The 15521-nt window shown below is 51.1% G+C and overlaps 9 protein-coding genes across 9 annotated transcripts; 4 read left to right on the top strand and 5 right to left on the bottom strand.

Annotated features, from left to right (window-relative positions):
- Positions 1 to 113: 113 nt before the first annotated feature.
- Positions 114 to 2861, top strand: F9C07_2283154 (subunit of Golgi family mannosyltransferase complex). Its single transcript, XM_041291706.2, has 3 exons — positions 114 to 1366; positions 1425 to 1710; positions 1764 to 2861. The coding sequence occupies exons 1-3, from the start codon at positions 928 to 930 to the stop codon at positions 2428 to 2430; spliced, it is 1392 nt and encodes a 463-aa protein (XP_041145856.1). The 5' UTR covers positions 114 to 927; the 3' UTR covers positions 2431 to 2861.
- Positions 2862 to 3046: 185 nt separating this feature from the next.
- F9C07_3551 (putative NADH-ubiquinone oxidoreductase 12 kda subunit) lies at positions 3047 to 3567 on the top strand (the record flags this gene model as incomplete). Its single annotated transcript, XM_041291705.1, has 2 exons — positions 3047 to 3272; positions 3485 to 3567. The coding sequence occupies 2 exons, from the start codon at positions 3047 to 3049 to the stop codon at positions 3565 to 3567; spliced, it is 309 nt and encodes a 102-aa protein (XP_041145855.1).
- A 387-nt stretch (positions 3568 to 3954) lies between these two features.
- Positions 3955 to 5502, bottom strand: F9C07_3550 (pH-signaling protein PalC; the record flags this gene model as incomplete). The annotated part of the gene is made up of 2 exons (XM_041291699.1): positions 3955 to 4206; positions 4267 to 5502. The coding sequence occupies 2 exons, from the start codon at positions 5500 to 5502 to the stop codon at positions 3955 to 3957; spliced, it is 1488 nt and encodes a 495-aa protein (XP_041145854.1).
- Positions 5503 to 5843: 341 nt separating this feature from the next.
- On the bottom strand, positions 5844 to 7035 carry F9C07_1508369 (Bromodomain associated domain protein). Its single transcript, XM_041285735.2, has one exon. It carries the CDS (start codon positions 6831 to 6833, stop codon positions 6186 to 6188), a length of 648 nt encoding a protein of 215 aa, XP_041145853.1. The 5' UTR covers positions 6834 to 7035; the 3' UTR covers positions 5844 to 6185.
- A 203-nt stretch (positions 7036 to 7238) lies between these two features.
- F9C07_3548 (putative transcription initiation factor TFIID subunit 7) lies at positions 7239 to 8687 on the top strand (the record flags this gene model as incomplete). Its single annotated transcript, XM_041285741.1, has 1 exon — positions 7239 to 8687. One exon carries the CDS (start codon positions 7239 to 7241, stop codon positions 8685 to 8687), a length of 1449 nt encoding a protein of 482 aa, XP_041145852.1.
- A 320-nt stretch (positions 8688 to 9007) lies between these two features.
- F9C07_3547 (putative tryptophanyl-tRNA synthetase) lies at positions 9008 to 10383 on the top strand (the record flags this gene model as incomplete). The annotated part of the gene is made up of 3 exons (XM_041291704.1): positions 9008 to 9111; positions 9159 to 9656; positions 9726 to 10383. 3 exons carry the CDS (start codon positions 9008 to 9010, stop codon positions 10381 to 10383), a joined length of 1260 nt encoding a protein of 419 aa, XP_041145851.1.
- Positions 10384 to 10577: 194 nt separating this feature from the next.
- On the bottom strand, positions 10578 to 11177 carry F9C07_3546 (uncharacterized protein; the record flags this gene model as incomplete). The annotated part of the gene is made up of 1 exon (XM_041285734.1): positions 10578 to 11177. One exon carries the CDS (start codon positions 11175 to 11177, stop codon positions 10578 to 10580), a length of 600 nt encoding a protein of 199 aa, XP_041145850.1.
- A 106-nt stretch (positions 11178 to 11283) lies between these two features.
- On the bottom strand, positions 11284 to 13594 carry F9C07_2283147 (uncharacterized protein). The gene is made up of 4 exons (XM_041291698.2): positions 13459 to 13594; positions 13267 to 13395; positions 13106 to 13207; positions 11284 to 13041 (listed from the first exon to the last, which is right to left on the bottom strand). The coding sequence occupies exons 1-4, from the start codon at positions 13562 to 13564 to the stop codon at positions 11693 to 11695; spliced, it is 1686 nt and encodes a 561-aa protein (XP_041145849.1). The 5' UTR covers positions 13565 to 13594; the 3' UTR covers positions 11284 to 11692.
- A 303-nt stretch (positions 13595 to 13897) lies between these two features.
- F9C07_3543 (uncharacterized protein) lies at positions 13898 to 14516 on the bottom strand (the record flags this gene model as incomplete). Its single annotated transcript, XM_041291697.1, has 2 exons — positions 13898 to 14082; positions 14138 to 14516. The coding sequence occupies 2 exons, from the start codon at positions 14514 to 14516 to the stop codon at positions 13898 to 13900; spliced, it is 564 nt and encodes a 187-aa protein (XP_041145848.1).
- Between the last annotated feature and the right edge of the window lie 1005 nt (positions 14517 to 15521).

Genomic DNA, 15521 nt, shown 5'->3' with positions numbered 1-15521 from the left:
GTTGCAATCAATGATCGTACTGTAAGTATGGGAAATACAGTCGGTACAGTATTAATACTCCAGTCCCTGCCAAGAGGACCAACTGGTGGGGTGACATGCGGATCCAGTGACCAAAGCGAAATGAAGATAATTTCTCTTTCTCTCCACCACCAAACCACATTGGCCCGTTCAGACGGCGTCAATTTTAATTTAATTTGCTTGTCCTCTGCTGAGAACTAACTATGTTGCACTTGTCAAAGAGGAGAGGTGAAACCTATCTCCAACGTCATTTCCCATGGATGGGGAGGTAGCGCTCGACCTCTTCTTTTTCTCCTACTTCATCCGGCGGATGATGCCCTGACTGACTCGAGTTGTTCACCTTGGCCTTAGTCCATTTACCCAGGAACTGCCCGTTCAGGCGGTCCTTTTGTTGGTTCCCTTACGTTCAGTTCCACTGGGTTGAATCTTCATTTCTCCATTGGACGGAAACGGTTCTTCTGTTCACGGATCCTTTTTCCTTCCTTTCTTTTATTTTTATTCTTTATCTCTTCTTTCCCGGTGTAATTTTGGACTGGTGAGATAGGGTACCACTTGGCGATACGAACGCCCCCATTATCAACTATTCCTATTCCGTCTTTTTTGATCCAAACTCAACTTTGAGGTCTCACTTTTTCGACTTGCTGTTTTCCCTCTCATCTGGACGGTTTTCTATTTGATCTCATTGCCACACCTCATTCGCTTTTCCTTTCTATCTTCGAGTTTCCGGCCTCTCGAAGAGTCGCGTCCTGGTGACGCTTCCTCAAAATCCCTTCCGCGATATCACTCAACGTCGTCGAACGTGAACCTTACCACCACAATTGCTTATTGATCTGGTCGCTTCACGGGCAATTGTGCCCGTGCGCCTTTGTCTCTTCTTCCCGAAATCCCCGTGAACTCAAATCCCCGCCCATGTCCCTTTCTCGATCACCCTCACCCCACCCAGCCGGCGGGGGGTGGTCCAGTCCAGGCCTCACGACAGGCAGTGGCAGTTCGACACCACACAGTGGCTTTTTGTCGCCGAACCCGTTAGGTCCGAGCGGGATCTCGTGGGCAGCCGCCAAAGCGAAGAGCGACGAGGTTCGAGGGTACCCGTCTTTTTCTACGAGGAATAACGGCTTCTTTTCCCGGTCGAAACGTCGCATCTCCGCCACTCTGCCGAGTTTCCGGGTAAGCTCCAGGTCACCGAATGGTTATATTGATAAAGACGACTTTGGACGCGACCGTCCATTATCACCAGGGAGAGGTTGGCGTTCCTGTGGGTTCGGCAGAACCATGTTGCGCCGCAGACGACTACGGCTGTTGATTGCCTTGATTCTGGTTCTGGTTGGGTATTTCTACTTTTGGACATGTAAGTTGGTCATGGCGAGCATTATGAGGATATTGCGCGGACTGACTCGTATCGGTAGCTTTCCTCGAGCGCTATCGACGATCATCGTTTGGCGGCGGAAGCAAGTTTGTAATCATTCTTGAATCCAATGTGGAGGGTGGCGTGATGGAATTGAAGGGCGCCCGTGAGTGGGCGGTGGAGCGCAACAGCATTCGAAATAAGCAAGAATATGCGAAACAGTGGGGATACGAGCTGGAAGTAGTGAACATGTTGGCGAAGAAGCGGTATTCGCATGAATGGCGCGAAAGCTGGGAGAAGGTCGACATTATCCGCGAGACCATGCGCAAGTATCCCCACGCGGAATGGTACGTTCTACTGCTGTTGGGTACCCTAGATGCTGGCTGACTATTGCTCCTAGGTTCTGGTGGGTGGACCTAAATACGTGGATCGTAGAGTCATCCTATTCCCTGCAAGACCACATTTTCAACCGTCTGGGCGACATCTCGTACCGGGATATCAATGTCTACAATCCATTGAACATCAGCCACCCGCCGACGGGGGCGTATCTTGATGACGTTTCACGCTCACCGGTGGGCGATGGAGACCCATCATCGATCCAGATGGTGCTGTCGCAAGACTGCAGTGGTTTCAGCTTGGGTTCCTTCTTCATGCGACGATCAGTGTGGTCGGAGCGTCTACTAGACATCTGGTGGGATCCCGTCATGTATGAACAGAAACATATGGAGTGGGAGCACAAGGAACAGGATGCCCTGGAATACTTGTATACCAATGAGCCGTGGATCCGCAGCCACGTTGGATTCCTACCTCAGCGGTATATGAATTCGTATCCGCCTGGCGCCTGTGGAGACGGGGGTGATCCAGATATTCACTTTGTTGAAGGCGCAGGTGACTTTATGGTGAATCTTGCCGGCTGTGGCTATGGCCGCGACTGCTGGTCAGAGCTGTGGGAGTATCGCCGCATCAGCCAGGCGATCAACCGGCCATGGCGGGAGCGCGTAGAAGACAAGGCGACAGAACTCTACGAGAAGTTCTTTGGGCGGCAAGATAATTCGCCGCAATCATAAAAGTCACCCCGTTACACCACGTAAATGGCTCGTGCATGATCGGCCGCGGATGATCTTTGGCTCGCTGTATATGTCGCCCGATGGGTGATTTGATGACCGTATTGTACTTGCTGTGGGACAATTCTGACGATATTCCGGCGTATTTGGACGACATACTTTTGTTACACATGGCTTGCATTTGGATGTACTGTACACTGCCCGAAGAAGGGCTATCATTGATCGGCAAGCGTTTCTTTTCTTACGAGATAATTATGGCTATAGACAGATGAATTTTAATCAATTTGAGCATGTTTTCCTTCATCAATAGCGGAACTAATTGAAAATAATCTCCCAAATGCGATGTATACACATCCTCACGTGACATCAAAACCACTCTGCACAAAAGGTCCCTAAACGCCCCCGTAGCAGTACACTCAAGCCCCCAGACCGCCCAGACCGCCCACCAATCACCACCCACCAATTGCACATAACTCCGGAACCCCGACGACATCAGAAAAGGCACATCCAACTCTCGAATCCGAGATCACCAACTTCCCAACGCCCTCCCCGCGTCCAGCACCCCGGCCAAACCTTCCCACCTACGAAGAACCAAAATCCCAAAAAAAAGCCCGCCAAAATGCCCACCCCCGAGTCCGCCGCCTTCCTCGCCAAGAAGCCCACCGTGCCCCCAACCTACGAGGGCGTCGACTTCGAAGACAACGTCGCCGTCCACAACGCCCGTGACGCCATTATCCGTGAGCAATGGGTCCGCAGCATGATGTCTCGTCTCGTCGGTGAGGAATTGGGGAAGTGCTATGCGCGCGAGGGCGTGAATCATTTGGAGAAGTGTGGGGCTTTGAGAGGTTGGTTTTCTTTTCCTTTTCTTTCTTGATTGCTTGCTTGCTTTGTCTTTGGGGTTGAGGTTGGGTTTGTGGTATGGGTTGTTGATATGGTGTGGGTGTCTACTTCAGAACTGGGGATTGAGACTGGGAATTGGTCCAATGGGACTTGCTTGGAGAGTTGAAATGGATTAAGATTGCTTAAAACTGGATATATGCTAATATTGGACCTCTAGAGAAGTACTTTGAGCTGTTGAAGGAGCGCAAGATCAAGGGTTACCTGTTCCAGGAGAAGAACTATTTCGAGAAGAGTGCTTAGGTGGATTTTGTGCGCTGGAATGGAATGAATTGAATTGGATTGAGTATAGGACGGGTTTTATTTTCTTTGTTAGGCTGTTTTTCTAGATCAATTGTATCATTTTTTCCCTTTCTTCCTTGTCTCTTTCTTCTTTGATTGGATTGGTTCAAAATGGATTGGTTGGGTTGGGTTGAGTTTGGGGGTTATGGTGGTTTTCAGGGTTGAGGGAGGTAGATGTTGGTGGTTATGTTAGGGTATGGGTTTATGTGATCATAGAATGGTTGCTTTGATTAAAGTCCTTCATATCACTGCTTTTGACTGTACGAGCTTCGGCTATGTACTCATGTACTATGCACCATGTACACATCTATACACTATGTTCTCTGCTCATGGAACAGTCCCAGGGTATCAATAATAAGCACTATCAGTCCGTTCAGGGACCGTGCTCGGCGTATCTCTCGCCAGACCAGATTCCTCCTCACTATCATCCACATCACTGCCCGGTCCGAAATCGTCCTCCACCGGCGGAGCACGCATGCGTACCAATTCCTCATCGTCCAAAGCCTGGAGCCTATAGGCTCCCGGCGCAGAATGAATATCTCGGCCAGACGGCAAGTTCGCTACAAGATCCGCCGACGGCGGAATCAGCTGCGTATTGATCTAAACACTCCCGTCAGCAAAGAACCCTCAACACGATACCACAAGCAAAAATAAACCCACCGTATCATTCATCCTCACCCACTTCGTCTCCAACATCTCAATAACCCTTCCCTCCTCCTCCCGCCCAGCATTATCCCCAGGCCCCAACTCCCCCTTCTCCATCCTCCCCGCGTCCTTCTCCATCTTCCGCTCCTCCCTCCGCTCCATCCACCCCTGCTTCAACCTCGAAAACCCCCTACTCTTCACTTCATTCTCCTGCTTCTCCCCCCTAACCCCAAGCGCCGCCTTCGCAGCCCGCAACCACGCAATCCCCTCCCCAATCTTCCCCGCCAGCTCCGCATCAACCCCAAAAAACCGACACGCGCGCGCACGCGCAACCCTCCCCAGCACACGCACATACTTGATCAAATCCTCCTCGATGCCGGCCCGTCCCTGCGCCCCAACGGCACCCAATCCGGCAGCCGCTTGCTCGGCATACTCCGCGGCGCGAATACACAATCTGGCGAACAAGTGCGCGCGCACTTTCGGGATCTCCGGCGCGCGGACCATCCACTCCTTGTCATTGGGGTTGCGGGCCTGGATACACGCAGACACGTAGGAGTCGTCCTTGAGCACAGCGAGGAGGGTCGCCTCCGCCAGGGCGAGGGACGCTAGAGCAGCTTGCGCGGCGGGGTCCAGGTCGGGGACGATTCCCGGGGCGCTAGACACAGAGCGAGAGACATGAGCGAAGGCCGGGGATGTAGCGAGGAGAGAGTGGATTGCGCTTGCTTGGAGGAGGTGTTTTGTGGCTGTTGTTATGGCCGCGGTGCGGGCCTCTGGGGTTGGGGTTGTGGGGGCGTAGAGGATGCGGGTTACGGTGGTGTGGGCTAATTTGCTGAGCACGTAGGCGTATGTTGTGAGGACGAAGGCGAGCTCGTATTCAAGGCCTAGGCCTTTTGGCCGGGGCTGTTTCAGGGTGAGGGAGGCGGAGGTGAGGGTGGGGCGCCATGAGGGTTCGGGTTCGCTGTGGAGGGCGATTTCGATTTCCTCGGAGGGCGTTTCCGGGAGGCGCGTGCTGGTTAGACTGTTTGTTATGGCGGTTAGGTATGGGAGGTAGTCGGTTAGGGTGGTGAGGAGGGTCGAGAGGTGGGCGTCTTGTTGCGGTCCGCGGGGTAGGCGTTTGTGTGTCTTTAGTGCTGTGCGGAGGGCGTGGCGGGCTGTTGAGGCAGCTTGGGGGAGGGATGGGTGTGTGGTCGAGGTTAGGTGGGTTTGGAAGGAGAGATGGGAAGTTGTGGGGAGGGTGAAGGCGTAGACCATTGTGTGGGCGGTGTTTTTCGTGGTGGTTGTTTGTTGGTGGAGTTGGAGATGAAGTTAAACTGAGGTTCGGGCGGTTTGGGCGTTGATGTCATGGCGGCCAAGACTTGGTGTTGACTAGGGCAATTGCAAGGTTTGCTACAATGGAGCTTGAATAATTGGTGATTCTTGTATTATTATTGGTTTTGAGTAGCTCGTCTCTCGCTTGTACTCACTCATTGATACTATAGCTATAGATTCATGGCGAATTGAGTGGTATATCCTTCATATGGCCCGCTTATCACTCTGCTAGTAGCCTCAATCTCATACCCTTATTTGAATTGCATCCAGTGCAGGATATATATGTCGACACGCCGGACCGCCATATTTTTGAGGTCTGGACGCGTCCATCCTCATGTCGAGAAGATCGGCCGGATGCATAAACATGTTGGCCATCCGTACGGGCTGGAATAATGCCGAGTCGAGCAAGCCCGCGACCAATTGCTCCCTTGGCCAAGGACAGCGTGTTGCCTAACAGAGCTTCTGTCTTTATCGTCCGTTACCCAGAAAGAAGCGCGAGCGTATGTATAGGAGCAAAGGAGACTCCAACATCTCCAATAAGCTGGTCCTTCCACCATGGAGCTTCCGTTGTTAGCAGATGTCAATCCTCAAAAGCGAGAAAAACATCCTCCCTAAGCGCGACTTCTTCACACATCCATTCCCTCCCCATCCGACAAATTGCTCGGCGCACTACTAACCCCAGACGAATCACTCTCCGCAAAATATGGCGCCCGCGATCGCACCTGCGATCCCCATTCCTGGATACTCGGCGCACCGCCCTCGATCACAATCGGATGCTCCTCCGCATTCTTTCCCAGGACAGTTCCCGCATATCGCGACTCCTCTCCCGTCTTGCTATGCTTCTTCTTCAACACCGTAAGATAGTCCTCCTTCTCCAGGAAATCCGTATCCACAACGTCACCCTCGCTCGGTAGGAATCCAGCAATGCGTCGAATTTCCCGATTCGCCGGGCCCGTGAACCAGCTGAGAAACCCTTCTAGTCCTCGCATGTCTTCGTCGCCGTGCCAGTCTTCTTCCCACTCGCGGAGTTGTGGTCGCAACGCGCCTGCGTCTTGTAGAGCTTGGTAGATGTCTTCTAGGGTCGGAACGGGGTTGTTTGGGTGGGCGTTCGCGGCGTGCGTGCTTGCGGATGAGGCGAGAATCATCACGTAGCGGGCTGTGAGGTCAGCCATGGTGTCTAAGACTGAGGGACGGGTTGCGTGGAAGCCGGCTGCACGAAGAATCTGGATAATGGGTGGGCGGAGCAGAGCGTTGTGTAGATTTGGACCTGACATGGTGATTGATTTATTGAAAGGAACTTGAGAGTTGTGTCGTGGTGTACTAGGTTAATGCTGAGGGTCTGGATTTCGTTGGAACACGGGTTTATGTTGTCAAATAAGAGAAAGACGATTAGTGACGCTGGCTGAAAACGAGGGAAGAATTGTGTTTCTAAATTGGTGGAGTTGATGGAATGAAAGTGAAAGCAAGGCGGAACGAAAGAGTTCAGGTCAGCGGCGTCGCGTCCTTTCCTTTCCGCTTTTCGGGCCTGTTTCTCTCTTCCTCCGCAACCACAATATCAGCCAGACGTCCTCATACTCATCCCTCACACCACGTACACGCATACGTTCATTCCACTTTCCCCGGCTTTAGCTTGGGGTCAAGCACTCCGTGTCAATCGTTGAATCTACGAACCGCCCGTCATGTCTGAGGGTCGCCCGTCGCTGAAGCTCACCTTCGGCAAGAAAAAGGCGCCAGAGGAACCACCCAAGAAACCAGCTCCCCCTCCACCATCAGAAACCCCTCAACGCAAGCTCACACTGAAAATCGCACGCAAGCCAACCACGGAAGGAGAACCAGAGAAAGCAAAGAAGAAAAAGCCATCAAAAAAGCGACCAGCCGATGAGCCCGCCGTCAGCGAGCCTTCTGCATCCCGGCCCCCGCCAGAACAACCAGCAGGACCCAAACGTTTGAAGTTAAACCCTTCCAAGAAACCCGGTGTGCAGTCGATTCGAATTAAGAATAAGGGTCTGGTTCCCAATCGACCAGTTGGTGTTGGATACGACTCTGAAGCGTCGGATACGGAAATCGATCCCTCTATAGAGGAAGGGTTTATCCTACGTATGCTTCCTGGGGAAGAATGCGAATATCTACGACGTGCCATCGCCGAGAGGCGATTTGATCGCTCAGAGTTCTCGTTCAAACCGCTTACCCGCGAAGGACGACGTGCAGTTTTTAGAGTTCGAGACAAGCAATTTGCTGCGGCTTTGGTGGATTTGCCATGTATCATTGAAGGTATGAAGAGTTGGGATCGTCGTGGATGGTACAAGTCGGGGGATATCTGTCAGATGCTGTTGGTGCTGGGCCCGGTTGCGAACGAGAAAGAAGCTCTGGAGTACCCGCTCCCTCCCGAGGTCGAACGCGGCGATGATAAGACTCTGCAGTATGCTCATGGTCTGACACCGCCTTTGCAGTGGGTGCGCAGGCGGCGGTTCCGTGAGCGAGTTAGTACTCGGACGATTGAACAGGTAGAAAAAGCTGTGGAGGATTTAATAGCACAGGATGAAGCCGCTGTGGGCATCCCTCGTTACGAGTTGGTCGATAGCGCGTCGCTGAACCGGGCTGAGGGTCTGGTGCAAAGTGGAGAATACGACGAATACGATGACGAGCAGGACGCAGAAGGTGAATGGGACATGGGGATGGAAGAGGCGCCTGGTATCTTCGAAGACTTCGAGGACGCACTTGCTGCGGAAATGGAGGCTGCTCTGGCTGCCGATGATAATGCAGCTCCTCCCGCTCCGGCTGCGACTCCCGTGGACAGTGGGGTTTACCAAGCCGGCACGCCTATGGCAACGAAGCCGTCCACACCTGCCGCGGAATCGTCGGGCGACGAGAGTGACGAGTCTGATGGAGACGAACGCGGCGCGGCTGAAGATGGTCTGGATGAGGAGCAGCTGGAGCAGCGGCAACAAATGCAACAGCAACGCGAAGAAATTGCGGAATTAGAAGCGCTTATCCGAACGGAGACCGCCAAATGGGAGAAGATGCAAAACCAAATTTTGAAGAATAAGCTTGCCAGACGCATTCAGGAATTGAAGAAGGATCTATCTCTGAAGAAAGTGTCTATCGGAGAAGGCGACGAGGACGCTTGATCTTGTTACGTTTGACTCATACGCTTCTCTTGGATTGTTGAAACTTGATACCCCGGATATATTAGTGTTGCAAAATTGAATGAGTTCGTTTACGACTGTCTATTTCTTTCTCATATTCTACCCATCTCATCTGTTATTGCATTTGGGTGGGGGCTGAAATGGTTACCCTATACATCTCTACTTAATTAATTGCAAATCTATGTCCCGTGACTAGTGCTTAGCCCTAGATAAAATATGGTGAGTCACTTGTCATCCCACATAAATAGACCAACTTTCGCTTTCTACCTGTATCACTTGCAACCTTAACAGTGGCTGAGAACATGGCAGCATCTAATCAAGAACAAGACATCAATCCTTGGTCCGTCGAAGGCGCCCGGGATGAGAACGGCGATGTCGCCTCGATTGACTACGAAGCTATCTCCCAGTATGTTTGCCCCCAGCGCATCGTTTGCAATATACTAACCGCCGCAGAAAATGGAACACATCCATTATAGACCAGAAACTCCTCGAGCGCTTCGAACAGGTGACTGGGCACAAGCCGCACCGTTGGCTCCGACGCGGCCTGTTCTTCAGCCACCGTGACTTCGACCGAATCCTGAACCTTTACGAACGCGGCGAGCCCTTCTTCCTCTACACCGGTCGTGGCCCAAGCACTGGCAGTCTACACCTGGGACATACGATTCCTCTGCAATTCACAAAGTGGCTTCAAGACGTCTTCGACGTACCTCTAGTATTCATGCTCACGGACGACGAGAAGGCCCTGTTCAAAGACAATCTCACGTTCGAAGAAACAATGGAATACGCCAAAGAGAATGCCCGAGACATCATTGCTATCGGGTTTGACAAGAAGAAGACCTTTATTTACAGCGATCTCAAGTACCTCAGCAACCACTTTCTGATGAACGCGTGGGAGTTCTCGAAGCTCGTGACTTTCAACCAAGTCCGTGGCGCATTCGGCTTCAACGAAAGGTATTACTGCAAGCTAGACTTTACCTATCTATTTTTGGTTTGAATTAAGCTAATAGTGAAATAAAACAGCACCAACATCGGCCGTATCTTCTTCCCCTCGGTTCAATGCGTAGCCGCCTTCGCGACGTCCTACCCAGAAATTTGGACGGATGATCCACAACCAACCCGTACCCAGTCCATCGCCAACATCCCCTGCCTGATTCCCATGGGCATCGACCAGGATCCCTACTTCCGCTTACTACGGGATAACGCGCATAAGATGCGCTTCCCGTCGCCGAAGCCGGCGCTCATCCATTCCAAATTCCTCACTGCGCTGCAGGGTCCCGGGGGAAAGATGTCCTCGTCGAACCCTAACTCCGCTATCTTTATGTCTGACACTCCGAAGCAGATCAAAACGAAGATTAACAAGTATGCGTTCAGTGGCGGGCAGGTTAGCGTCGATGATCATCGTCGTCTGGGCGGAAATCCGGATGTGGATGTTTCGTATATCTATCTGACGTATTTCGAGGAGGACGATGCGAAGCTCGAGGAGGTTTATAAGAGCTACAAGAGTGGTTCTCTTTTGACGGGTGAGTTGAAGAAGATGGCCATTGAGGCTTTGCAGGAGTATGTGCGTCTGTTTCAGGAGAGAAGGGGGCTGGTTACTGATGAGGTTCTGGAGGAGTATATGCAGCCGAGGAAGTTGGTTTGGGAGGGGAATCAGAAGCCCGTTAAAGAGAGTTTCTGACTGTATGGTTGGAAATTGAATTCTTCCAGAGGAATAGAAAGCCAACTACTATCTAGAATGTCTACAGACGCTGTCCAGCCGCAGTCCACAAACACCAATAGTTCCGGTATACACAGGCAGAGTGTATCAAATCTACAGTACACCCCGTTCAACAAGCCCCTCCAAGAGCCATAACATGACATAAACACAATCAATCACCTAACAACCGCACTCCCCGTCCCCTCCCCAACAGCCCTCCCAACATCAACCTCCCCCTCCCTCTCCAACTTCCTCCTCCAAGCCCTATCCCTCTCAGAACCACCCTCCACCCCCTCCGGCTCCGCAGGTGATTGTCCCACCCTCTCCCCAAGCATCCGATCATGCTCCTCCCTTTTCCTCCCCAACTCCCTCAATTCCCCACCATCCCCAGCAGAAGCAGAAGCAGGACATCCCGGCCCCAACGCACTCCCCACAGGCCCCGCATGAGCCCCCGCCTGTTCACGAGCACGGGTACTCTTCCCCTCAACCCTTGCCGCGATATCCCCCTCAGCTGGTTGCTGCTCTACCCCGTATTCCGTGTCCACGTTGGCCGCGGAGTGGAGGTCGCGTGGTTGCTGTTTGCGTTGGGTATGCTCCGAGAGAGCGTCACTGTTGGAAGGTCTGGATTGCGGACCGCGGGTTATGGTTGGTACGTTGTCGCCGTGGTGGCGGGTGCGTTGTTCTTGCTGTTGGTCTTGTTCTAGAGGGGTTTGTGATATGAGGTTTTGGGGTTGAGTGTAGGTGGTGGCTTTTGGGGGTTGGGGTTGGGTGGACATTTTTGGGGAGGTTTTTCTATGATAGCTAGAGTAAAGATATGTGTGTAGATTTGAGGTTTACTTGTTAGTGTTGAATGGATACTGGGGAAAATTGGATGAGGGTTGAAGTGGTTATATTGATGCTTGATGTGGATGTGACGTCATGGGTAGATAGCTGGATTTGGATGAATTAGGGCTTGGTTTTGTAGTGTCAGATCATAGATGGTTAGATTCACAAGTAAGGTGGATCTGTCTTGGGGAAAGCTTGATTGGATTAAGAGTTTTAGTTCCTATAAGTACTTCTATTAATTAACTGTTTTAGGTGGTTGAATACGAAGATTCGTATCTCATTTATTCTCGGAAAGAAAACTGCTACTGCAACTACTCTAACTACTCCTTCTAAAGTAGACATATAGAGATTCTACGAGATATAACAAAGAAAGATGGAAACCCCAGCTTGTAACAATGCATTCCGTCGCATATATTGCTATAAAATATCTCTTACATTAATCCCAGACAGGCAGACAAATGGCATATCATTTGGCAGTAACGGCTGGCGGCAGGACAAGTTGATGTTTGTCGATAATGACATCCCACAACGGAGACAATTGCCCATGGGGCAATTTATCATCCTCTTTAATCACTCTAATATCATGGAAGAAGCCTCCATCGCTGGCTGAGCCAGAATTCAAGGCCCGTGGGATGGTAACAAGATCCGGGAAGTTGAAAAAGGCCACAATCGATACTTTGACCTGGTCTTTATTTGTCGTCACATCATGGAAGGTAGGCGGGTAGTGTCCCTGCGACCAGCGATAGAGGGTAGAGCCTCCCATCATGATAGTACCATTGTATCCGGGATATCGAACGGTGCCATCAAGATCGTATACGCGCAACCCGTCACCGTTGGTAATCAGGGCTGACAGGAGATTGCCATCCGGATGAAGTCCAATGCCACCGGGGTTCCCGGCATGGGCTGTGTATTTGATGATGCGGTACCGCACCGTGCAACGCTGAATCATGTCTTTGTCGATACCGACTGCAGCGCTTGTTGTCACTAACGCACTGTCGAGCACATTCTTGAGATATACCATGGACTGGCGAACGGACGGATCCTGCAACGCTTGGAGACCCGCCAGACCGTCGTGAAGGTCGCCATCGAAGGCAGCAATGGCTTTCTCCGTGTCCAGAAAGGGGTGGGAAATCCCCTCACTCGCAAACCAGCATGACTTGCGCCAGACTACTTTCTTATCTGTGCCCTCGTAGGAGAGAGCGGGATCGAGCTCTCCTAGGTATCGGTCCAGGTCATCCATGGCGCCAAAGACTTTTCTTTTCTGCTCGCTCGGCCACTCAAGCACATATTCTTTACCGGTCTGGAAGGTCGATCGGATGGCGTTGAGACGATCCGCTGTTACCTCAGCGATTTCATAAGGGGCACCCTGGCGTAGAGTAGTGATCAGATTTAGGTCAATCTCTGCGGGCAGACTAATCGCCACTAGATCCTGGGTACGAGCTGCAATGGTGCTGGCGGTTTCAGACTCATAAGCATCGGCTGAAATAAATGCAATCGAGTGGGAGGCAGAGGCCAATGCTCCTCGAAATTCGTCCAATGATGCATTTCTGGGATATTCAAAGTCGTCGAACCGGGCATGCGCAACCACGTGAACAAAGCAAAGAGTAGGCAACTGAGACGCGATCGACTCAATCAATGTGCAGAAGAACTCCAAGGGTTGTTGCTGGCTTTCCACATTGGAAAATGGAACAAGCCGAATTCCCACCTGGTCCGTGGGGACAAGGGTTGCTACCGCGGAAATGACTTTGAGGATCGTAGCGACAGCAGTGCTTGGATCGCTAGTTTCATCGAGAATCTTTTGTAGCATGGGCCCCCCTGATATATGTTCGTTTTAGCTGTGCTGATGGTGAGTCGGAGGGGAAAAGTAAAGAAAACTCACCAATATTTATTTCCACTCCGTCATAGCCTAGATCGATCTTTTTACTTGCGGAATAGGCAAGGTTCTGCGACAAGCTATCGATGGGTGATCCGTCATCGCAAACTATACAAGCCGTAGTTAATATTGGTGCTAATGTGCGCCAACATCGAATGACTATATACCTTGTGCAAAGACGATACTGTCGTTCAAAGCGTGCAGTCGATCGATGACACGCTTCTGTGCTTTATTAGGAAGTGTAGAGCATGCAGGAGGTACGAGGACTAAACCGCCGTCGGGGTTCAGCTTTTCGACTATTTCAAGGCGTTAGCGTATCAAGCAATGCAAGGTCGGAGCAGACGAATTCTGGAGCCTACAGTAATTTTCAAGCTCGACATGTGACCATTCTGAGAGAATTGGATCAAAGACCACACGGTGTTTGAGCTGAAAGGCTCCTAAAGCGGTTGCGTTGAATAAGGTCATGGTTGTGTAGGTGATGGTGGAAGAAGAAAGCTAAGCAGCTGCGGCGGAAAGAGGAGCAAAGGAGCCTTCTTATAGCCTGCCCTGATGCCCTAGTCCTCAGCTGTCAACCTTCAGCTGCAACATCATGTTGCGCCACATTTCTTGAATTTACGCTAATCTGACAGATAAATAAAAATATGTCTCTGTGGAGCCTGATCGCCTTTTTACTCGTACTACTTGAGCCGAGTTTAGACTTTGTGGTGGGAAAATAGAATCGGTATTTGTATGTACATGAATTTCTAGAAAAACAACCAGGATGGTGAAAGACAGACAGACAATAAAAATATGGCTCAATCATGCTAATTCACTCAGAACACTGTTTAGGTTATCCATCGTTAAGACCCGCACCTGAATATTTCCTTTCATCGCCAGGTCTGCTAGACGGGTGCTGTGATGTCGTAGGTCCGCCGCCAACTGCTCCTTGGAAGGTGCCTGCGTCGTCTCAGGAACCCCATACCGCAGGATCCAGATCTTCTTGTCTGGCAATTATCAGTGAGTTTCAGACTTCTTCATCATCGCAGGCTCTGGTCTTACCACTTTGTAAGCTTAATTCCCACTCCCATCGATGGATATCATCGGCATTGGTGAAGCGATCCCAATCCCCCGGGGCTGCCAGAATGATGACTTTTGGTATACATAGGAAGATGTCGGAAATTTGCCGTACTACTTGATCGGAGGTCGTGTCCCGTCTCATCTCCCACTGATCCAACCAAACTCGTCGCCTGTTTTTCTCCATCATCTCTGCAACAAGGCGCGCCATAATGCGGCCACGCTCGAACACCCCATCCGGCGAAGTCCATCGGTAGAAGATGATAGAGTCATATGTGTGAGAAACAAGACGGTTGGACTTGATGGTCGTTGTAGTGGGCCCCCAAGGGTTGTAGAGAGGACGCAGTTCTTCTTGTTCAATCATAGTGTATACTGTGTGGCTGTCGAAGATGTTCAGAGGCACTTTTAACAGCGGATTGAGTCGGCCATTAATTGGCAGCTGAGCCTGTCTGTCAGCTTTTCAACAGGGATCTTCATGAAGATTGCTAATCCTTGGCCAATAGGTACGAAGCCATGTAACTCTATTTCCGCTAAAAATCGACCGGATTGAACTTTTTCAATCTGTGCACGCGATGGTAGGATGTCTGACCAGTCCTAACAGAGGCATCCTGAAGGGTATAGCGTGTGTAGGAATTCCTCCTTACGCATTTGCCCCAACGCACCTATGGGCCCAGCAGATCACCATCTGTGGCAGGGCCGTATTCAAAGTTGAGAGAAGCTACAGGTAGAGTCTACAGCTCATGATGGGCCACTGAAAATGGAATGTTCTCGCGTGCTACTCGATCTCGGCTGAGTCCGATCGTCACGCTCAGCCGCGCCACATCCACAGACTACTGATGCATTTTCAGCTCTCCTCACGAACTTTAGGCGAGGACTACTCCACAGGGATCTTTCCGCGGTAGTAGATCCACCGTCGATCTGTTGACTTGCCAGAGTCATCACCAATTGGGGTTGGGCTCCACTTCAGCTCGGATGCAAGTCCCCTAGCGCGAAGCTACCAAGGTGAAAAATTTACAGGATATGGAACTAATCTGGACCCCGCATACGTACTACTCAGGGATAGGAATTTTCTAGCCATTTTGAATACAGAGAACCCCGGTTCGTTGCAACCCGATTAGTTAGGAGGCGCATGGTTGGCTCTTCTCCTTTCAACACAACGAGGGTTTTCAACCCACACCGACTTTTTGAATGCGTTTCTTGGATTTCAAAATAGAATTTTGAGTAGAGCCAACCTAGCTGAACGAAAGAGCTCACTTTTAACTTCAATTTTTATGACTTTTGCCTACCTTTGGGATCCTCTATAACCAAGTAAACAGATTAGAAATAAGCCGCCCCAGTTACCTACCAGTGTAGAAACTCCTCCCAAGAC

This window comes from Aspergillus flavus, chromosome 4 (assembly GCF_009017415.1).
Source record: "Aspergillus flavus chromosome 4, complete sequence".
NCBI lineage: Eukaryota > Fungi > Ascomycota > Eurotiomycetes > Eurotiales > Aspergillaceae > Aspergillus > Aspergillus flavus.
Note: the sequence above shows the minus strand (reverse complement) of the source record. Positions and strands in the feature narration are given on the sequence as shown.